Genomic DNA, 22,749 nt, shown 5'->3' with positions numbered 1-22,749 from the left:
TGCTCTCTGTTAATTTTTTAATGCAGAATAAACAGGTCAAGAAATGATTAGCATGAGAATAAGTTGAGCTTAATTGAGAGAATCAGAAAAGATGAGAGGGAAGAGGCAAATTGGAGTTATCAGTTAACCATACAGAGTGGCTCTGCCTCCACAAGCTCATGTTCCCTCTAGTTTATCATCCCCTCTGAAGCTGCTTTTTTTCCCCCTTCCCTTACTTTAATGATGAGCTAAAATTGCTGTTACAAGCACAATGGAAGCCCTTGTTCCTCCTTCTCCTTTTCTCTCTGCAATGGCTGGCCAAATGAATTGTAGGTGATAAGGCTCCTACCTGGTTATTCCCAAGGTTCTTCCCAGAAAGGAAGCTGCTGACATTACGTGCAAAATCCACTTTGTGCAAGTACCAGTGCTGTGCTCCAGTGCAAAATTTTCAGTGTGATCCTAGGAAATCCAAGGACTGAGCAGACACATCCGTGGGCAAGGGGAAGAGCAGTCCTCGGGACTGCTTGAAGTGGAGTTTGGTCAGTGGTCGGAGATCTATATTCTCAGATAGGCAGGACTTTGTCCACAAACTGGAATTTGAAATTTCAAAGGGGAAAAAAAAAAAAGGCAGAAGGGACCTTTGCATGTGTGGAGATGACTACGCTGGTGACGTTCCCCTGGGACTTTTGTTCTTTGTCTTGTACCTGGGCTTCCTGCTTCCCCACGGCTCGCTCGTGAAATGGCGACGGGCCTGGCAGGGCCTGACGGGCCGTGCTCAGGGCTCTGCTGCTCTGCAGAGGTTTCACACCTGAGCCCATCTCTGCTTCGTGTGCATGGGGGGAAAAAAAAAAGCCATGTGAAATATTGCAGCTCGACAGTGGCCTTGGAGCAGCGAGTGACAGGGAGCAGAGCTCTGGAGTCGGGCTGCCAGGCCAGCGATGGCATTGCTCATGAACGCTGAGGGGGTCCTGCTGGCTCTGGGCACTGGCTTTACTGCCAGGCACTTCTTAAGAGTGCAGAGCTGTGAGAGAGAAAAGCACAGGGCAGGAGGGCCCCTGATCATGGTCCACGCTCAGACAGTCTGCAGGCAGCCCCAGAGTGGGGGGCCTGGTCGATCCAGGCCGGCAGGGCTGTGTCCTGCAGCAGGGGGAGAGATGGGCCAGCAGGAACTGCGGGAGCATGACACACACAGGGCATCGAAAGGATGGGGCCAGGCTCCTCACAGGGTGCATGGCCGGAGATCACGGGGCATTAAAACTGGAGAGAGGTTCAGCCAGTGTCTAACCATGAGGACAGTCAAGCTGCCGAGGCTGCTCTCCATCCTTGGAGGTGTTCAAAACCAACTAGATAAAGCAGCAAGGAGCCCATGCTGCTCTCACAGTTGGCCCAGGAGCCTGGGGCAGAGACTCTGAGGTCCCTTCCAACATCAGTTATCCTCTGATTCTACAACACCCTGTTCAAGAAGCCCCAGGGAGGAGCCCCTTGAGAGGAGCCTGCTCACCTGCTGGACATGCAGAGTTAGCAAGCACAGTAGGTGACAGAATCCTTTCCAAAAATGCCCTATTAAATACTCTGTTCCTGATCCTCACCTATTGAGAAGCACAGATCTTATCTTCAGGGAATCCCCTTTAGGTTTGTATAAATTTGCCAGACATGGATATATAGATAAGGCAGAATGAGTGCCATGATGTGCCAGTGTGGGAAAAGATTTGCTGCTCCTCAACAGACAAAAATTAAATAATCACTTGGCACAGAACAGGACAAGCCCCAGAGCTGTCATGGTCTCCTTTGCAACCATGTCCTGACACAGGAAACAGTGGGTGGAGTGTACAGAAAATGGGGACAGGAGAGAGGAGCAGATCTGGGAGCTGAACTTCCCTGGAGCACCTAGTCTGGGAACAACCTTCACCTATCAGTGGGGGTCTTCCAGCTATGAGTTGTCTCTTTGTGTGGAATAAAAATGGCAAAACATCTTCTGTAGCCAGAAGTGTTTGAAACAGCCCCACAAACAGCTGCTGACTCGAACATCTCCCACCTAAAACAGCTACAGAGCTGCGGGGTCCTGTTGGCCAGTACAAGCCATGACAAGCTGCATTGGCAAGCTCTCCCAAAACCCACTACATGAGGATGCCAGGGGGAGACACCATGGAAGACATCATCTCCAGCAACAGCGCCCAGGGAACCGACAATGCTTCCATCAGAGCCCATCTCCAGGGCAAAGGAAGTGTGTGGTGTCCTTGGCTGGTCTGGCCCTCGACCTCCACACCAACATGAGGGATTTGGGAGGGGCCACTGGTGACCCACAGAGGACACTGGCAGTGAGAAAACAACAACCCCTGGGCGGAAAACACCACGTCCCATTGACAGCCCCGGCCTCGTGAGCCACCTGATGCTCTCCAAACTTCCCTGCTCCTTATCTGCTGCTCTCCTGCACACGCTGCCTCTCTGATTTCTATTCCTGGCCCTTTTAATCCTTCCTGCCTGGGAAGCAAATGGCCTTTGCAGCCCCCTTGCTCAGCAGGCTATTGAAGCAAAAGGTTTGTTTTGCTGAGCAGAGCAGAACAGGCCCCGCTTTTATGATATTTTACTAGACGCTGCGGCAAATCCTGCACATATTTGACCTGGTGTCTGTAGCATTTATCTAATCAAAGGGATCACCGTGGCCTGGCTGGGATTGGGACTGAGGTCCCTGGGATGAGGCTGTGGAGGGGGCTGTACTCGACTCTTGCATCTCCATCCCAGTCTGCACATCATAAAACCAATTTCTGGCAAGGACTGTATCTGCCTAAAGAAAGAGCCACCAGCACATGTGCTCTGGCCTGTCCTTTAGGAACACTGACCCAATGACTCTTTCCCCTGCGGCAAAGGATCATTTATCACCATTCCCAAGTGAGAAAGCAGGGGCTCTCCCCTGTGCTCAGATTCACTCCTGCAGACCCGTAGCCTCAGGGTAGAAGAGCTGTTTAGAAGTGCTATGTAGGTCATGGTTTTGGGGGGCAAAGGGCTGCTTGAACAATTCCGTGTGCTCCTAAAATGTGAATAGAAAATCATCACTAGCACAACTGCCCAAAGGCATGTACTGGTTCGGAGCCAGAGACCTTGGATTCACGCAGTGGCAGTGATGGCACAGTGGCCAGGGCAGCTTGTGGTGCCAGTGGGGTTGGGGCTGCATTGGGGTGCCTGGGAAGAACAAACACAAGGCATTGAGAGCCCAGATCAGCAGCGTGTGGACTCAGTTGCCGCTGGTTGCGAAACCACGGGGCTGTTTTCAATGCAGAACAAACTGATACCAAATCATTAATTGCTGATTCTCTTGCACCGTGAGCCAGTGCCATTCAGAGATCGATTAAATTCCCACTCAATGATCTCGCAATTGCACTGAAAACTCTCAGTTCTGGCTGAAGTGGAGGAGTGATGTGAGGCAGCTGGGGAGGAGAGCACAGGCAGCTCTGGCCCCACTGCCCAGCACCAGCAGGGTCAGACCCAGGTCTGGGTGAGGCACAGAACCACTGCTGGGGCTGACAGCAGACAGTGCACCCACAGAAGGAAAGCTCCTCCTGCTCTGTTGAAACCTGTCTCATGAAACTTTTATGACAGATCAGCCAGTACCCGAGGCTGGGGGTGTTCAGCACAGAGTGATTTCAGCTGTGGGACTGGAGCCACCCTGGCCATTCCCAGGGTGTCTGTGCCACCCCTTGGCCCCGCTCACTGTTTGGGCATGGCTGCAGAATGGGATCTGTTTATAGGGCATCCAAACCCCTGTAAAACTTGGTTTATAGGGAAGTAAAAGGAGTCATACATTTCACTTTACATAGCAACGTGTAAATTTCCAGGCAGGAGCTGACCTTCTCTGACCATGAGGGAGAGAAAAGGAGAAGGAGTAGAAGGGATGCAGGGAGCAAGAGAAGGGAAAAACAAGGGCGTAGGCAATCAGTGGTGAGGAGAGGAAGGCAATGACAGAAGTGGTGAAGAACCTTGTTCTCTGGGTAGGGTTTTTTCCAAGTTTTCCACCCCAGGTATAATTAAGAGCAACACCAGCAGCTCAGCATCAAGGTCAATAGCCCTTGGTGAGTGCCTGCTGCTGTGGTGCTGCCTGCACCCAGGAGCCAGGATCAGAAACACCTTGGCATTCAATAATAAACAGTCAACAAGAATCACTGCTGCTCCACCAAAAAAAAAAAAAAAAAAGCTTAGCAGTATTCGGCAATGGGTGAGATGATTAAAGATTAACCCCCTGCCTCCTGCCTCCACCCCTCTGGGAGTATAGGCCTTGAGGCTCAGCAAATCCTTTCAGAGAAATATCTGAATTAAAAGACAACAGGTAGGGGACGCAGTGAAGGCAGAGGGAGGCAGGAGGGCCAATAGCCTGGGCCAAGGGAATCGGTGCAATCTGGCCCGTGTTTGCCGAGGATAATGCGCCTTTCCAAAGCCCTCATAGACATGGAGATGGCAGATTACAGCGCGGCGCTAGACCCGGCATACACCACCCTGGAGTTTGAGAACATGCAGGTGCTGGCTATGGGCAATGGTGAGTCCGCTCTGTCCTCTCCCCTCTGCTGGGTGGGATGAGCTGGGGGCTGCAGGAGGAGAAGTCCCTGGGGTGGCCACAAAAATGTTCCCGGGGAGGGAAGGGGTGTCAGATGGGGAGCTCCCAGGGGGGTTCTGTTTCCCCGGGGGAAAATAGAGTGGAGAGAGCAGAGCTGTGTTTGGTACAGGCGGGATGGTGTCCTGCAGCCCAGAGCCCCTGGCAGCAGGCACGCACCAGGAGCTGGCTGGAATGAGATGTCCCCTCCAGACATCCAGCCCAGGGAATGGGGCTGGGGCTAAACATGGTGGGGGTCTCCCAGACCCCAGCCAAAAGTTTCTGCATGAAGTGCTGTTGATGGTTCAGACAGACAACTGACCCTGTGCCTGCAGAGCTGAGGGCCATTCCCTGGAGCAGAAAGGCATTTAGCCCTTGGTAAGGGTGAAAATCACTGTCAGAAGGGATTTAGGAGCTGCCGCTGCAGCTGCTGTGAGCTACAGCCCTTCCCCAGTGCAGCACTGGGGTGTGGGGTGGCATCCCCTTCCCTGGCTCAGCCCCCAGTCAGAGGGACAGGGGGACCTTGAGAGGATAGACAAATGTTCCCATCCCTTCAGGAGGGTAGCATCACACCTAACCCTGAAGAATTCACAATGCTGGCCCACCCATTAGGGGAAAAAAGGGTCTTGGTGATTAAATGCTCAGAGATAACAAGAGATTATTCTCCAAGTTCCCCCTAAAGTCTCTCTAAATATGAGGTTAATGACTAAATGAAGCCACAGAAAGTGGGCCTCTGAGCCCTTTCCTCCCATGTGTTGCATGGGGGCTGCTGGGCACTTCTGTCCCAGAAGGGCTGTGCTGGCTGTGTGGACTCTTCCATCACAGCCTGTGTGGGTCTTCCCTGGGTTATGGCTCTGCTCTGTCAGGTATGTAACACTGGTGCCAAAGTGGCTCTGCTGTGCAATAACCCCCCCCACCACTGTGGGTCCCACCCCCTTCTCCACTCCTGGGGGCTGGTCCTACCCCTTTAGATGCCTCAGGACCAAAAGTCGCCCCCTTTGGCTCTGCTGATGTCCACCTGGACACTCTGGGACAAGCTCAGGCCCTGCTCCCTCCCCGTGTTCCTCTCCCATCCAGCGAGCATCTGCACAAGGGGCTGTGATCTGCCCACCCCAGACCCAGGGCTCCATGGAGCAGAGGGACAGGAGAGTTTCCTGTGACAAGACCCAGTGTGCTGTGACACTCCAGGGGTGGATGAGTCAGCTGGGGCAGGCAGCACCAATTCCTCTCCTCCTGGGCCCAGCTCCAGGCCAGGGACAGCCCTTGCTTCCCGGGCTGTTTTGGCACTGCAGTAGCTGTCCTGGAGGACACACCTCCTGCAGGACCTCCACCAGCAGAACCTGTGCCTCTTTTTCTGGCCAAGGACTGCTCAGAGCCCATCCACTGCCAGCCACAGCTCTGCAGCTCAGCCCCAGGGCTGCAGCTCAGCAGGGACCAAGTTTGCCTCTCACAGGTAAAATGCATCCTGTGCTCAGACAGGCTCAGGGATCTCTTGAGTAGCTCCTGTCCTAAGAAAAAGCTCAGCTGCAAGGTATCAAAGTCAGATTTTTTTTCTTTCCTCCATTTACCTTAACTCCAACCACTTGACTGCAGCAGACAGAGCCCACATTTTTGGCACATATTTGTCAGAATAACCTTAATTGGAAAATTATCCATTAGGCAATAATTTCATTGTTGTTGACTATTAGACTGAGATGTTGCAATTTCTTTGATAAGAGTGCCAGTTTTTCCTGCTCTATGTTCATCTGATTACAGCCTGATAGATTGCTAAAAAGGGATTTATCTGGGCTGCCACAGATATACAAGCAATGGGATTACAGGCAGATCAGCTCTTCCTCTCACATCTAAGTCCTATGTTTAGCTGGAGCTGGGAATTTGACTTTCCTTCTGGAGTGAGCTGCATTTAGCTGAGCCCTCGGGATATGCAGGGAGGAAGGTTGTTTTCAGAAGCAAGCTGCTCACAGGGACAAGAGACAGCCAGAACAGCCTTGGGAAAGCTCAGGGCTCTGGGAGTGGAGACAGGAGCGTTGCACTGGTGTTGCTGGAGCTGCGTGACAGGGTGTGCCAGGCAGGGACAGAGAGGCAGCAAAGTGACTCACAAAGAAATACAGGAGGGACACGAGGAGCTGGAAAGACAGAAAGCAGGCAGGGAAATGAAAGAAGTTGCCAGAGGTAGGGAGCTCAAGAACCCCGGTACTCACTCACTGCTGGTTCTGTGCCAGTTACTCCAGCTGAGGGGCGGCATGAGCAGGATGTGCAGCACCTGCTGAAATACCCCTTTTTCTGCCAAACAGAAGCTAAAAATGCAGCCCTGCCCCAGCCAGACTTGCCTTGGCCTCCCAGCACCACAGCTGGGCTACCATGGGGAGCCCAGCTGGGACCAGCCCTGCTGCTGGGTGCCAGGTGGGAGCAGCTGTGGTCCCTCCAGGGTGAGCCTTAACTGAGTCCCTACAAAAACCCAGAAATCAGGGGCCAGTAGACTCAAGCATTAAAAATCCCAGCAGGTTTCTATGGCTTTGTAGATCCTGGGTATGATTTGTGACTGGCATTTCCACTGAGGGAGGGGGATGTGCCTGTGCTGACACAGAAAAATGTACATGGGAGGGGACAATTAGATCAACTGAATTAAGGGCTGATCCCTTCAGCCTTGAGGTTTGTTTGGCTTGCTGGAGGGGTTTAGTGTAGCCCTTGTATGGTTTTTAGCCTTTCAGATGTCCTTTCCTCCAGAGCCTGCTGCAATTCCCTGTCCTCCAAAAAAGCCCTGCAAGTCCCCCTTGGTCTGTAAGGACTGCAAGACAAATCAATTTCCACTGTGATCCTACTAGACTCTGGAGAAAGTAGCCTACAGCCTTCTCCATGCCAGAGTGACACCTTTTTTCTTTAATCAGTCCTTCCTTGCATGGGTCGCCTTTGTCCACATGAGTTTTCCAGCTGAAGTCATTTGAGTTTGCTATTTACCTAAAGCCTTGTTTTCCTAAAGAAGGGCTGTGCAGGCTGGAGCTCCATGCCTGGAGAAGGGAACTGTTCACCTCATCTGCTCAGGGCTGTCTTGGGCTCTTTCAGTGCTGCAGCACAAACACCTCCCTAACAAATCAGCTGCTCACCCTGAGCTGTAATACCACAGCTTTAACTCTGCATCAACTTTTTCTCTGGCCACACTACTGCAGCCCAAAGTGTCTGCAAATCCCCGAGGAATTTTGGCTCTGCCCTGTGACTCCTGCAAATGGGCTTCCACTTTATCTGAAGGCATTGCTGCAGCCAGGCCTTTGGGAAGAGGGGTCTCACCATGGAATACAGGAAGTTTTAGTGCACCCAAAATGCAATTACTTAAACACTGAGATCTTACACCCTCTCTCCTTACACACCTCTCACACAGCTGCCAGGTTTCTCCAAGAGTCTCTGACCGGTAGCTGAGTTAGCAAATGTTGGCTGTTGTCTCACTGTCTTCTTCTTGTTGTGTCCTTCCCCAAGCAGACACATCTCCATCAGAAGCAGCCAGCCTCACCAGCTCCAGCAGCCTTGGGGTGAGCACGCTGTGTGCCATCTGCGGGGACCGCGCCACCGGCAAGCACTACGGGGCCTCCAGCTGCGATGGCTGCAAAGGCTTCTTCAGGAGGAGCGTCAGGAAGAACCACATGTACTCCTGCAGGTGAGGACAGAGGGCACAGAGACCCTGGCTCAGACAGAACAGCCCCTCACAGCTCAATGGCAAGGCCCTCAAAATGCAGCAGCATGGCCCTGCATCCTCCCTGCACCCTGCTCCGCTTTCCTCAGCTAAGGAAGGGGTCAGTGCTAAACCCGCAGCTGGGAGGGGTCAGTGACTGCCCCGACTTTGGGACTGCCCTGCACTGATCACTGGGGAAAGACCCTGGCAGGTCTTGCCTCATACTTTAGGGGCCAAGCACATGTTCTTGCAAATGGTACGGCCAACCATGAATGTGGCCAGCAAGCAGCAAGATGCCAGGGGAGAAGCCCCATTTCAGGGACTTAGAACCTCACTACTCAGGGCACCACAAACCTTGCTCTCCCGGGGGGCAATCCTTCTCCAGCACCAGATGGATGTGTGCCTGCCATCCATCTACAATGCTGTCACTGCCTGTGACATGACACAAGAACACCTGAGGAGCACCAAGAGGGGCAGCATTACACGCGCTTTTCTGAGGATGAGGCACTTGTGTTGCTCCTGAGATTCATGCACTGCACCTCAAGCCATTGGGGATAGCCCATGGCTCTCCTGTGCCATCAGCAGCTGTGACCTGCCTGCTGCTGGCTTTGAGCAACTCACTTGAAGAGAGTCACAAAGGAAACGGAGGATTCTTCAATCCTCAGTTCACAGTGTCTAAATCCCTTGGGCTTTTTGAGTCAGTTACTCCTGATGCCACTTGGAGAGCATGAAGAGCAACATGACTCTAAAACCTGAGTGACAGAAGAAAGCCCCAGGTTTATGAGTGCCTGTGAAGCACATCATCATTTGCACCCCAAGGTTATTTAAGGTGGCTGCCCAGAGAGCCCCCTCCCCACAGCTCCATGAGAAAAGCCAAGGTGCCCAGTTCTTTGGAAACTGAGGCTTTTATATGAACTACAGGAATATTTTAAGAGCTGCTTTCAGGCATCCACTTGGGCAAATTGTAGTTTGGGGGCTTTAAAAAGCAGAGTAGAAGGAAGCCCTTTCAAAAGCTACAGAATTCAGCATGGCTGGGAGCCCTTCTCTAGCTCTATACTCCTTTGTCTTCACTCTGCAAACTGGATCAATCTGCTGTAAATTAGAGCAAATTTGCAAGTGAAATTCATGCTGCAAGTGACCACCAGGCTCGTGAGTCACACACATGGGAGATCAGTTTTCCCCACCATGCGCACGGGATTTGGGGACACAAGCCTGGAGGGAAGGAGCTGGTTCCCTCCCAAGTCCTCTCTGAAGTGCAAGTGGCAGCAGAGCAGTTTGCAGAGCAGCAACGCTGTCCAGAGGTCAGAAACAACCTCTGAGAATCTCCCAGCTCTGGAGAGATGCAAGGACTTAAACTGACTTCTTAACCTCACAAATGGGCTACTACAACCTTCCACCTCTTTTTAAAATTAAAATTCACAATAAAGGCATTCTTCCTTCCATTCTACTGGGATCTAACTTACAACAGCAGCTTCCAAGTTGGTTCTGACCCTCCTAGATCACACTTTTAACTTCCCTGGGGTTTGTTAGTCCACTATAGACATCCTATCCCTAATGGTTACTGAGTATTCTGAGCTCCTGCATGTGACTCAGTCTAGTCTGTCCTTATTGACCCTCCAGAGGCAGAGGGGAGAGCTGAGATTTTGATGCAAAAAAGAAACCACAGGCTAAAGCAAGAGTGGAAAAATCACAGACTGGGGCTCCTTTCTAAGGGTGAGCCTCTGGGAACCTTCTCTGAGCATGTCTTGGAGCTTGGGGCTCAGTCTTGTCCTGCCCTCAGGCTCAGTCTTGCTAGTCCTGACACCTTTCCTTCTTCCTTCCTTCCCAGGTTTAACAGGCAGTGTGTGGTAGACAAAGACAAAAGAAACCAGTGCCGGTACTGCAGGCTGAAGAAGTGCTTCCGAGCAGGGATGAAGAAGGAAGGTGGGTGCTTCTGGCTTCCCCCAGCAGCAGTCCCTCACGCTGCCTGGGTGTTTGAGGAAGCCCTTGCAGCCAAGGCTGGTCCCTGCCAGGTGCACACTTGCCCAGCCACCTCAGCCCTGTGTTCCCTGCACTGTTCTCTCCTGGGCACAGATCCTGACCCCCACCACAGGGGGATTTAGGGAGGGTCCATGCCTGTGTCTCAGAACTGCCCATGTTTGTGCACACAAATCACACCCCAGGGCTCTTCAGCTCACTCCTGCTCACACTGACACACACAGCACCTGGGCTCCCACACGGCCAGTGCACTGGAGGGGTTTGGGAATGCTTCTGCACATCACTGAGGAGCAGAAACTTCAAAGAAGGCCTGGGAATTTGGAAATACTTTGGTGAAACTGCTCCAAGTGCTGTTATCTCAGAGTGACCACAAAACCCACAGCTGGCCAGCAAAAGTGACACTGACATTTTGCACCTTTTTTCCCTGATAGATATATAGGTTCTTGCTGACCCTCTGCAGAGCGGCAGTGAGTTTAGTTTAGTTTCACCACAGCAGAAAGGATCCAGAGTAAAGTGGAGCATTTTTGCTATTTAACTGTATGAAAAGAGCAGAGATATCCCTACATGGGCCATGCTCACCCCCTCAGCTCCCCTACCTCCCTGTCTCTGCAGCCCATACAGGTCCCCCTGTCAGGATTCTCCCCTTGTTTAGTCCTGTTTTGAGAAGGGGCAGGAGAACCTGGTGGCCTTGATGGCTCTCCTGTTAGTGGAGGGACAAACTGCCAGGGCAGAGGCATCCCACAGAGCTCACCCACTCCAGGCATCCCACAGAGCTCACCCACCCCACTCATGTCTGCAAAGGCATAACTGGGAGGCATTCAGCCCTGTTATTCCATGCAGGGAAATGAAACCCCATGCTCCTCCCAGTTCATACTGCCTCAAGGAGAAACTTTGGAGTAAAAGGGTCCTTGAAGACAACAGGGAAATACCAGTGGTACATTGGTGGCTGCAGGAAGACCTCTGAGCAGGAACCTTTATTCCCTGTAAAAGGAGATGTGGTATCACTAGCAACTTTTCTTGACTTTTCCTGAAGAATATAGGAATCCTCCCCTCCATGCAGCTCATCCCCTGCCCAGAGCTGTGCTGTTGTCTGTTAATATTCAATAGAAGTTACATTAGGTGCATGACCAGCTAATACTGAGCAAACATTTGGAAAACATCGTGGCATGACTGAACTCAGGGGCCTGCTACTGATAACAAGCAGCATAACCTTGAGAGCTCCTATTTACAGCCGCTGACTGCAGGGCTTTTCTCCTGGCCCAGCCTCATTATTGCTTTTTATCAGGTGGATTTATACATGGAGAACGTATCAATCCAGAGAGCCACCAGCCCAAGGCAGGGACTGTGCTGTTTCCCCTGCCATGGATCAATAGCTTATTTGAGCAGATGGCTCTGAGTGGCGTGGCCAGGGTGAGTTACAGCCAGCCCAGGCCTCGTGACAGACAGAGCAGGCAAATCCTCCCCCTCCAAGCCCTCAAGACTAGACCAAACAGGGACGCACACTGGGGTCAAACCTGTCCTGGGATGCTTTTACAATAAGGTATGAGAGAGCTCTTTTGCTCTGGATGGGTAAGCAGCAGCAGTTCTGCACTTCCTTACTGTAGTTGAGACAGAAGTTTTCCAACTACACCTACCCAGTGCAACAGCTTTTCTGAATGGAGCTCACAGGAGCCATGTGGGCAAGGAAACCTTGCAGATACTCCTCCATTTCACACAGCAGCTTTGGGCTGCATACATGAGCATGGCCACCGTTTCAAACCCCATATCATGAAATCAAAAAACTCAGATTCTTTGCCAGGAAATTTTCCCCACTGAACTCTACAGGTGTTTGGGTTCTGAATCAACCCCATCTCTGGAAAGTCTAATAAAGCAAATAAGAAATCAGATCCACCAGATGCAGTTAGCTCTCACTGGCATCCATCCCAAACCAGACACAGCTGCACCTCCGCCCTGCCTGGCAGGGAAGCTGGGAAACTGCAGCTAAGGAAGGGGGACGCCAAAAGTCTGTGCTAGTTTTCAGTGTGCATTGCCATGAACCACCTGCAGCTCAGCCAAAATCCTCTCTTGCAGCTGTACAAAATGAACGGGACCGAATCAGCACCCGCAGATCAAGTTACGAGGACAGCAGCCTGCCCTCCATCAATGCCCTCCTGCATGCAGAAGCCCTGGCACAGCAGGTACCTCTTCTTCCTTCTTTATCAAATACAAAAGCATCAGGCACTACCTGGTGTGTAGAGCCAGCTGAGTATTTAATAGCCAAGTCTTCAAATTATCACCTCTTTTTTAAGTGGATTATCTGCCAACTCAACACTGATTTTTCAAAAAGCATTTGTTACCTGAAACCTTCCCTTTGAATCCCCTTACTCCAGAACTCAGTTGTAGCAATATGCAGTGATTTGTTCTGCTTTAATGGGACACAGGAAGGCTGGAGAGCCTGATGGAATAAAGTAGGGTAGAATCATTGCAATCCAAAGAGCTGTGGCTGCCTAAGCCTACGAGAGGCTGGCCTTGCGTGAGCAGCCTCCCTTCCCCATGAGCTGTTAGGAACTTTGGATTCCTGCACAGTTTCATGAGGAATCAGTTTCCTGCTTGTTTTATGCAGATACCTTTTCCAGTGCTTGCCTGAAATTCCCTGTTTCCACTCGCATACTGCCAAGATTCGTTTCCTAGAGAGTTCACATTGAAAAGATGACTCTGATTTAAGAGGCTGGGTACTGCAAATGGTGTACACAGCTCAGGACAGGATGGGCACACACAGCCTGCAGGGAGGGTTTGTCTGTGAGAAGAAGTGACAAGGATGGAGCTGTGCTGGAGGCAGGACCTGCCACTCTTCATGGAGCTGGGGAGAACAGAACTCTGTGTCCTGGGGAAGACGAGCAGGGGGTTGAGTTGGCAGTCCATGCTGCTTCAAGGGTCAGGTTGCCCTGAAGGCTGCCCTGGGAGATGCTCCAGGACAGGACGTGCTGTGCTCTGGGCTCCACATGAGGCTCAGGCTGTAAGGTCCACTTCCCCAAAGAAGGGGTATGCCAGAATGGCCAAGGGCCAATCTTGTACACAAAAAGCACATCCAATCTCATCCCACCTTGTCCCGAGCAGGCCTGAACATATCTACATACCCTGTAAAAATAACACTGATGCTGCTCCCAGAGGTGTGAGATAATGGGGTCTCCAGTCACCAAATCTACAAGGGAAGGACATTTCTGGGGCTCAGACTCCTGCAGTGCCATCACATGTAAGCAGGGTCTGCTGATAAAAACTACAACCACGGACAAATCCAGGGGAGCTCCTGCTCTCCCACAGAGCACAGAGAGATTCATTAAACAAGGCAGGCTCCAGCACGGTAATTGGTAACTTTTATGTGCCTTGCTAATTAGACCAAGATACTGCTGAGGAGCTGCTTTCTCCAAGATCTAGGGTCACTCACCCAGAGGTCTTTATTTATTTGCTAAGCCTTCCGGGCCCTCTGATTAGGGTAATACATGGTGAGATTTTTACAATCTTATTTATTCAATAATAGCTGGTGAGCTGGAAAGCCTCCAGGTAATGCAACCTGAAAAAAAAAAAATGCAGGTGGCATTTGAATTCCATTTCCTTGGGGAGGCCAGCAGGGTCCGAGCTGAAAATGCTGGCAGGAATAGGACAGGAAGAGCTGATGTTGTACAAGAGCACAGAGGGCAGGCAGAGGGCAGTGATGGGGTTGAGTTAATTGCTTACAGAAGCATGAGGATAAAGTAGTGACTAAGGGCAAATTTTTAGATGACCTGGGTGAGCAGCTATGCATGAGAACCAGGCAGAAGGTTGGGTGCCTGGTTTGGGGGAGATGTTCTGTCCATCTCTGTGTGACAGTACTTGCAGAGTTGTCAGGGTTGTCCTTTGCAAATGAAGTGGCAATCACAAGTAATTTGCCACGTAACAAATGTCACCCGTGTTGTGGGCATGTTTGAACTTGCCCAGTTTTGCCAAAAGGACCTAAAAGCCAATGGGAGGTGTGAGACCCTTATCTTTAAAGTCTGTCCTTAGCTATTCAGAGCGGGTGATGTTAATGGTCTGGTGCTCACAGAAAGCAATGTCAGACCTAGAAAGCTGTGGCCTGGTGAGCTCATGATGACTCAGGAGAGGAGCAGAGCCTGCTCGCCTCCTGTGGAAAGCAGACATGGCAGCTCTGGCCAAGCCCAGCCTCTGGAGCAGGCTGAAAGGGGAGCAGCTCTCTGTGCTTTGGTGGGACCAAGTAGCTTGTGCAGCAGCACTGGGGGATGTGCCCTTTCTACTGGTGAGGCTGACTGCCACACAAGCCCCTCTGTTCCCTCCTGGACCTTGACTGAGCACACTTGTTCAGCGGGAGGAAGATCCTGGCTTTAGAATTGTTTCCTCTGTGCTTTCCAGTCTGTTCAAGGCATTGCAGTTTACCAAGATGATCCACAGCCTCTGCTCTCAGTGTTTCATGTTCACAGATACCCAAGCTGATCTGAGTTTAAATGACTCTTGTTGGCTCACCTGTTCTGGGAGCTGGGTGTGTGCAACAGAAAAATCTAATTATTATTTCTGGAGTCTGCATCAACACAACCCATGGGCTGGGGATTTTCCTCTCCGTGGGTCCTCTGTGGCACTGAAAGCTGAAGGATCTCTTCTCTCCTTCCAGATATCATCCCCAGTTCCTGTGCTCAACGGAGACATCCGAGGGAAGAAGATTGCCAATATTTCCGACGTGTGTGAGTCCATGAAGCAGCAGCTGTTGGTGCTGGTGGAGTGGGCCAAGTACATCCCCCCCTTCTGTGAGCTGCCCCTGGATGACCAGGCAAGTCCCCCCCATCCACCCCACCTCTCTCTGCCCTGGTAGAGGCAGCAGGGAGCCAAAACCAGCTGAGACCTTGAGAGAAAATGCTCATTGTGCACTCTCTTATCCTGACTGCTGCAGCTGATTGGGAACAGCATCCATACAATGCCAGCCCGGGCCAGGCATCCATACAATGCCAGCACGGGCCACTTGCATGTGCTGCTAATCAGCCCATGAACACAGCCAGATAACACTGAGCTTGAATTAGGTCGTTATCAGATGAGCATTTTGGGGTCAGCCAGTCATTTATTAATTATGGTTTGCACAGCACTTTGAAAACCTGAAGTGCTTGACAAATGCTTGGGGTAATCAGAATTAGCAGGAGAGATTTCTGGCCTAAGGTCTGCCCAGAATTTAAAATCTGCCTGTCTCTTGCTGCTTCCTGCCTAGGGGTATGTTTGTATGGAATTACACTAGTTTGCTCCCAGGGCAGTGGAAAATTTTTTTCCAGGATTAAGAAGCAAGGATATATTTGCATTTGACAGAAATTACTGAAATGGCATTTGTGGGTTCCCCAATGAAGATAAGCACAGTGGCTTTGGTGTCCTCTGTAGAACTGCACTGCAGGATCTCAGGCAGCCTCAAAGAGGTACAAGGAGAGGCCTCCTGTGGGTGTCTAAATTTCAGAGATCTGCAATAGATGTTGAAGGACATGATGTGTGCCCAGCCTTGAACAGCACATGTGGCTGGGATAGCACTTCTGGCAGGGCCAGCACAGGTCCTGTCACAGGCAGGAAGGTATTTCCAGTCTGTCCAGTGTGCAGTCACAAAACCAGAATGTGTTCTCTTCAGCTAGGACCAGTCTTCATCCCTATTGACTTGGAGGTAATTTTTATATCATGAAGAATTAGGATATCCAGTTGAGAGGGTCCAGCTGATCAAAACCCCCTAAATCCTAAATCTGAGCTCTTTAATAACCACCCAGCAGCACCCAGAGCTCTGAGGAATTCAGTGCTCCTAAAACGGGAGCATGCTTCCTTCTTTTCTATTGTGTGCAAGTGCTAAATTGTTTAAAATTAAAAGAAATCTGTTAAACTGCTAAGGAAAATACAATTAATAATTTATGAAAACCACAATGGACTCCAATGGCAAATGCCATTTACAGAGAATATACAAATAAACAGGCTGCAGCCCAGCACAGACCTGGGACAGCTCTGCACAACCCATCACATCCTTCTGCCATTTGGAACAGAGGCCCTAAACCTGGCCAATAACTCTGCAAACTGCAGCAACTTCCACATGAACTCATTTTACAGTTGTGGGGCTGCAAAATTCCTCAAAGGAGAAAACAAAGCCTAAAGATGGCACAGTTTGAACCCTGCCTTCCCACAAGGGAGAGGCTGCTCCATAAAACAGATCTCCTTTTGTAGAAAAGATTGTACCCAAGCCCTCATTCTCAAAATATCCAAACTACCATGTTTGGTGGGGCAAAGATGTTTCATCTCAAAGTTCAAGTTCTGCCTTGTTGTGTTACAACTGTATATTTATCCTAATTCACATTGGAACGATGTATCTCAGGCTCATCACTGCAAGAACAAATACCAAATGAGATGCTTTGGCCTTCTTGAAGTAATTCACTTTAACCCTGCTCAAACAAGGAAATTCTATGGACACAAAAAAAGGTGGTTACAAACTGAACCTTCTTGAATTTGCAATAGGCAGGAAATTTTTAGCTGAGAGCTTCACTCTTTCCTGAGAGTGGCAGTTTTTCCTTGTCATAGCTTTGTCAGGGAGGAAAGCTGAGTTTTGTGCTGCTCTGGTAATTCCAACAGCTCAGTTCTAACATATCCACCCATGTTTGGACAGCAACAGAGAGAGGCTAGATTTTGGCATCTAGATAAAGACTCCCCAGTATCATGTGTGCACAGCCTTTTTGCAAGGATCTCTATTTATTTTGCATAACCTTTTTTACCATCTGGGGTGAAAAAAAAGCCAAAAACCCCTCTCCTAGACATCAGCATCTTTCCTAACCAGAGCTCTCTTCTATGGGTGATACATTCTCCTTGCATTCCTGCTAGGGTAAGACTTCTCTTGGCTTTGACAGATGCTGAGAGTAACACACTGGAAAAGTGGATCATTCCCATCAGAACATACTTTTCAGCATTTCTCTATTAATGTTTAATGATTGTTTTCTCCAGCAGAAGGTCCTGGCTGGACATTAAGAAGTCTCTGTGTCAGGATGTCCAATTGTTAACTTCTCTTTCTGCCTAAATATCTGAAATTTTTAACTGAAGGAGGGCAAAAGATTCAGAACATTCTCAGGAGCCACTGGAGGGTGTAAAGTGAAACACTTCAATCATTAACATCAGGGGGAAAAAACATCCCTTTGGCTTCCCTGTCGCCAGTTCCTGTGGCTGTGCAGGGGATGAATGGCCAGGGGGTGACCCCAGTGGCCAGCTGGACATGGGTCCCCATGGGTGTGACTGCAGTGGGAGGTGGGCACAGCCCAGAGGGACAGCAATGTCCAACAGCAGGGACTGTACTTCTCCCCACTTCCCAGGATGGAGTGTAGTCCTGGTTCTGCACTTGGTAGGAGCTGTCTGCAAACAGCCCACACTGGTGGGAGGTCCTGGGACAGTCTAGCATGGTCCTGCTCATGGCATGTGTCCTGAATATGGCACATTTCAGGTGCTGTCTCCTACCTGCTGGTTCTGCTGGATTTATAACTGGTTTAGCACAGAGCATTTTTTGATCTCTTTCTCTGTCTGTAACTGAAGAGGGGCCCTCACTCCCATCCTTGAGTGCAGTACAGGAGTGCTGAGCTTTCCCTCTTGCTGACATGAAATCACAGATTGGTCTCAGTCTCTGCATCACCCAAATAACTTTTCCCTGCCCTTGCAGGTAGCACTGCTACGTGCACACGCAGGGGAGCATCTGTTACTGGGAGCTGCCAAGAGGTCCATGGTGTTCAAGGATGTCTTGCTGCTAGGTAAAAATTGCACTTCTGCTCCCAGCCCATCTGCTTCTGTGACACTTCCCTGCTGGGGTGAAGGAGAGGGTGGTTCAGTGTTTGTGGAAATCCTTTTTGCAGGGTGGTGGCTTGAGCTGTTCTGTATTTTAGCAAGCCCAGCACAGGTAGGCCTGGTTGACATTGACATCAAGGCCATGAGGTGTGGCAAAACTGGGGACTGTGTGAACATTCATGGTGCACCCCCAGGTTTGTGTAAGCAGGTAGTGGTGGGATTGGGAAAAAAAGCTCTCACTCCTTGGTCAGCTTTTCCTCACTTGAGCAGCTTCTGTGTAATGAGTAGCTGCTCTGGTAAAACAGATCAGAATTTCTGGTGTTGAGACAGAGCAGGGGCTGAAGGAGGAATTTCTTAATTTCTCCACCCCAAAATTATCTCAGCATTAGCTACCTGAATTTTGAACTCCTTGTCACCCCAGCTAAGTCTTGAGCAATGATTAGGATAATTGGTCTCTGTGCTGCTTGTCTGAAGGCAATGATCACATCATCCCCCGGAACTGCCCCGAGCTGGTGGAGGTGAACCGTGTGGCCATCCGCATCCTGGACGAGCTGGTCCTGCCCTTCCAGGAGCTGCAGATAGATGACAACGAATATGCCTGCTTGAAAGCCATCATCTTCTTTGACCCAGGTATGCCCCAGCTTGGGGAGGGTTACCATCAGAGGGGTCTAGTCTGGATTGTGCTGACTAACCCCAGTCCCGAGCGGTGGAAAAGCTACCTGGTCTCCTGTGTGGGCCAAACTGTTCTTAGAGAGGGAGAGAAGTCAGTCTAAGAAAAGAAAAATTGTCCATCGCAGCAGACAATGGGGAATCAGAGGCAGCTCCCAGGCTGTGCCCAGAGTTCGTGCTGTCACTGACAGGCAGCTCCCAGGGCAGCAGCCTGGAGAGTTGGCTGTGCGGGTCGTTGCAGATGCCAAGGGGCTGAGCGACCCGTCCAAGATCAAGCGGATGCGGTACCAGGTGCAGGTGAGCCTGGAGGATTACATCAACGACCGGCAGTACGACTCGCGGGGCCGCTTCGGGGAGCTGCTGCTGCTGCTGCCCGTGCTGCAGAGCATCACCTGGCAGATGATAGAGCAGATCCAGTTCGTCAAGCTCTTCGGCATGGCCAAGATTGACAACCTGCTGCAGGAGATGCTGCTGGGAGGTGAGTACTTGAGGGTCTGACAAGAGGTCTCTTGGCATTCCCTGACTGTTGTCCCCTTGAGACCCCCCCTTAGTCACTGCTCCCTATCCAGCAAAGTTAGAGACAGCCAGTCTGCAGGTCAGCCCTTGACTCACAGAAAATCATCTCCCCTGTCCTTGACAGGGGTAACCAAGGGTCCTCTACTTCTTCTCACCTAAAGAGAAGCATCGGCTGTGCCTCTGTTTACAGAGAGGCATCCCCAGCCCTCTGCACACAGACAAGCTCTGATGTGCACCCCCCAGACTCCTGCCTGGCAGCCGTTTCACCAATCCTCCTTTGTCAGAAGGGACTCACTAAAACAAAGAGGTCTGAAAGCTCAGGTTGAAAGAACACCCTAGATTTTCTAGTGGGAGCATCCAATGGGACAAAAAGAAATGAAAAGTTCCCACTGTGCTATTCTTCATGTGGAGGTGTGACTAAGGAATATAATCCTGAATAAGTGGACATGCAGGCAGCAGGCAGGGGTTAGTTAGTTCAAGGCATGCATGGAGGAAAAAGGCAAGGGTGTGCTCCAGTCACCTGTGCACAAGCTGATGGTGCACAAAGCCTCGGACATTTGGATGCAGTGGGTCTGCCCATCTGAACTGTCTCCTTCTGCCATCGTGGCAATTAATGTCTTCTGCATGTTCTTAGGCTCATCAAGTGAAACGCCGCACACCCACCACCACCTGCACCCTCACCTGATCCAGGAGAACCTGGGAACAAACGTCATTGTGGCAAACACAATGCCTCCTCAGATGCACAACGGGCAGATGTGTGAGTATATCCAGAGAGACAGAGAGCTCCTGGGAGAAACCAGGAGCTTTCCAGTGTGCCTGTGGAGGTAGTTTCTACCTTGCATGGAAATCTGCAAGCAAGACAAAGTCTCAGATAATGAGTGTGTGAGAAATTCCTATGCAGAAAAGAGGGAAAGACAAACAGAGAAGTGGGTTAGATTAGATTAGGCCAGACTAACTGATTCAACAAGATACTCCTTGGCAGACTGCAACTTTTACATAGCCCTTAAGGGATGAATGATCCTACCCAGAGCTTAGTGAAATCAGTGGAAAGGCTTCCCTTCCCTTGAGTGGTTCAGACACACCTCAGTTTGCCCTCTGCAAAAACACAGGAGGATCTGGCCCATCACATGGAGCCACCACTGGGGACCTTGCACTGAGATGAGCTTGGCTGACCAAAAATGTGGTTAGTACAGGTCAAAATGTCAGCAGCTCCCCTTATTTGATGTTGGTTATTGTGGTTCTCCTGGGGCATCAAACCATGCCTGCGTGTCTGAGCTGCCCCACAGCAAACACACAAGCCCTTAAGAGCCTCTGCTGTGCTGATGTCTGAACCCTGCACGACTGAGGACAGATCTCAATGCTGTCAGTTTTGGGAGGCCCTCTTTTAATTCGGTTTCTCTCTCTTCAGCTACTCCAGAAACTCCACAGCCTTCTCCACCGGCGGGCTCAGGATCGGAGCAGTACAAGCTGCTGCCTGGAGCCATTGCAACCGTGGCAAAGCAGCCCACATCCATCCCACAGCCTGCCATCACAAAACAGGAGGTCATCTAGCAACCCCCACCCAACCAGCCTCCTTCAGGACACCATGTGGGAGAAAAGCCCAAACTGACTCTGCCACTGTGAAAAGAGAAGCCATCCAGAGGTCCCTGGGCACGGACACACGGACTTGCTTATTGGACTGACCACCACCAGAAGGTGTCTTCCTGCAGCTACGGACAGCACGTGCCATGGGCAGCCCCAGAGGCCCAGAGCTAAGGCTGAAGCCTTGCCAAAACCCTCAGTCCTTGTAAGGAGGGCGAGATTCCTGCCTCCCTCTGCGGGGAGGTGGCAGTGACTGGCTGCTGCCCCACTGCCACCTCAGCACTGGTTCAGCCACAACAGACCCTGTGAACGAGCAATTCCCTGTGCCGTGGGAGTGGAGGGCTTCCCTCCCACAGCCGTGCCAGCCTCCCTGACAGTCCCCAGTCCAGCCAGACTTGGTGGAGGTGGAAGCTCCCCCAGGAGCTTCCCAGCAGGTGAAGCACATGGGGTTTGCCCAGGCAGCACTGCCAGAACTGCTCCTCAGCCTTGGCAAGTCCCAGGTCTTTGTGTGGTGTCACCCACCAGCACACTAAGCCCCCCAGCCAGACCTAACAAATCTTTTCAGCTGATGCTGGGGCAAAGTCTGGCCCACCAAGATACTCCACTATTTGGATCCCTCTGCCTCTTGAGGGGGTTTGATATTTCCGTGCCATGCCTGCCCTCTCACCACAATGCTCGGAGAGGCAACCACTGCCAAGCCCTTCCCTTGCACCGCTCACTGCCTCCTGGCAATCAGAGGGACCATGGGACTCCAGAGATTTCAGCTAACGGGATGGGGTCACCCCTTTGCAGGCTGGCAGCACTGCCCAAATATCACTGGCCAAGCTACTGCTTGTCAGCAGTCAGAAGAAGACCACTGGATGCCTGTTTGGAAGGAAGTGGGGGAAAGATGTAGGAAGGGGAAAGACCTATGGGGTGAGAGGAGCTTGAGCCTCACAGATTGGACCAAGGTTCTGGGCTTTCTAAGTGCTGGGAGCATTGGGACCCAGGATTTCAGTTCAGACCCAACTTAATGCTAAGATATGCCACACAATCTACTTCTCTAGTGCAGTGCCACTCCTTCAACTTAGAGTGAGTGGCTGATAACAGGTTTATAGGTCTTCATAACATGATAAGAATTCGTTATGACTCCTTCAGACCTCAGAGTGTTTGAGAGCACCAACCTCAAAAATACAATTCTTTGAGTCCTGCACATAAAAGCCACAGAGGTCAAGCAATAACCCTGCCTCACCCAAGCCCCTTGGGCCTGCCCCAGCCTTGGGTCTGCCCAGCCTGCTCTGCTCCCTCCTGCCCCTGTTCCTCTGTGCCTGCCTGTGCCAAAACCCGGTGGATCTGACCTTTGGTTTACAGCTGAAAGCAGGAAAGGAGCCCTCCTGCACCCAGCGCCTGCTCCAGGTGCCAGCAGGGCTGGAGCTCCCAGAGCCCTGCACCACGGCAGGCCTGAGCCACTGCTGGCCTCTCAGGAGGATGAGGATGGTGGCCCCACGGCTGCCAAGAGGTCTCTGGTGGGGACAAATCTGAGCCAGCTCAGCCAGAGGAGCTGCAGGTCTGTCCCTTGATTTCCAATGCAAAATGAAACACGTCGTGCTGGCGGTGTCAGAGGAATTGTATGGCCCCAGTGCTGGAGGCGTCGTACCAAGTAATTTATTGCAATGATGAATCCAATCATTTTCTGTAAATTATTTTGTAAATCACATTGATTATTTATAATTGGGAGATTAAATGAAAAAAAAAAAAAACACCCAACCCTGTAATAACCAGGCTGTCTTTTCCAGCTGCAGCAACGTTTTTTCCTGTACGTAGACATACTTTGTGGGGAATCCTTTTTGGTCCATTTGCACCAAGTATTCCTCGATATTGTACATTAATTTTTGCCTTCCAATGGAAACAGAGGAATATTTCTTCACAAGAGTTTGTATTCATAAAAAAAAGGAAAAAAAAAAAGAAAAATAAACAAAAAAAATATTTTCTAACTTTTCCCAGA

The 22,749-nt window shown here is 50.9% G+C and overlaps 1 protein-coding gene and 1 long non-coding RNA gene across 6 annotated transcripts in view; one reads left to right on the top strand and one right to left on the bottom strand.

Annotated features, from left to right (window-relative positions):
- LOC119710290 overlaps positions 1-1,303 on the bottom strand; it is a 10,283-nt gene extending 8,980 nt beyond the window's left edge. The window contains exon 1 of the long non-coding RNA XR_005259534.1: positions 329-1,303. This is a non-coding gene — a long non-coding RNA (uncharacterized LOC119710290). The remainder of the gene's footprint in view (positions 1-328) is intronic.
- HNF4A (hepatocyte nuclear factor 4 alpha) overlaps positions 1-22,749 on the top strand; it is a 27,675-nt gene extending 4,926 nt beyond the window's left edge. The window contains exons 1-10 of one of the 5 annotated variants that reach the window (XM_038159184.1): positions 4,256-4,507; positions 8,036-8,210; positions 10,054-10,148; positions 12,273-12,379; positions 14,842-14,997; positions 17,878-17,965; positions 18,474-18,629; positions 18,910-19,146; positions 19,819-19,941; positions 20,593-22,749. In XM_038159184.1, the coding sequence (XP_038015112.1) occupies positions 4,393-4,507; positions 8,036-8,210; positions 10,054-10,148; positions 12,273-12,379; positions 14,842-14,997; positions 17,878-17,965; positions 18,474-18,629; positions 18,910-19,146; positions 19,819-19,941; positions 20,593-20,735 (1,395 nt within the window). In that variant the 5' untranslated portion in view covers positions 4,256-4,392 and the 3' untranslated portion in view covers positions 20,736-22,749. Of the gene's footprint in view, positions 1-4,255; positions 4,508-4,624; positions 6,015-8,032; positions 8,211-10,053; positions 10,149-12,272; positions 12,380-14,841; positions 14,998-17,877; positions 17,966-18,473; positions 18,630-18,909; positions 19,147-19,818; positions 19,942-20,592 lie in introns of those variants that run through there. The other 4 variants (XM_038159183.1, XM_038159180.1, XM_038159179.1 and 1 more) reach the window with 4 other exon arrangements.

Source organism: Motacilla alba, chromosome 20, assembly GCF_015832195.1.
Source record: "Motacilla alba alba isolate MOTALB_02 chromosome 20, Motacilla_alba_V1.0_pri, whole genome shotgun sequence".
Taxonomy (NCBI): domain Eukaryota; kingdom Metazoa; phylum Chordata; class Aves; order Passeriformes; family Motacillidae; genus Motacilla; species Motacilla alba.
Note: the sequence above shows the minus strand (reverse complement) of the source record. Positions and strands in the feature narration are given on the sequence as shown.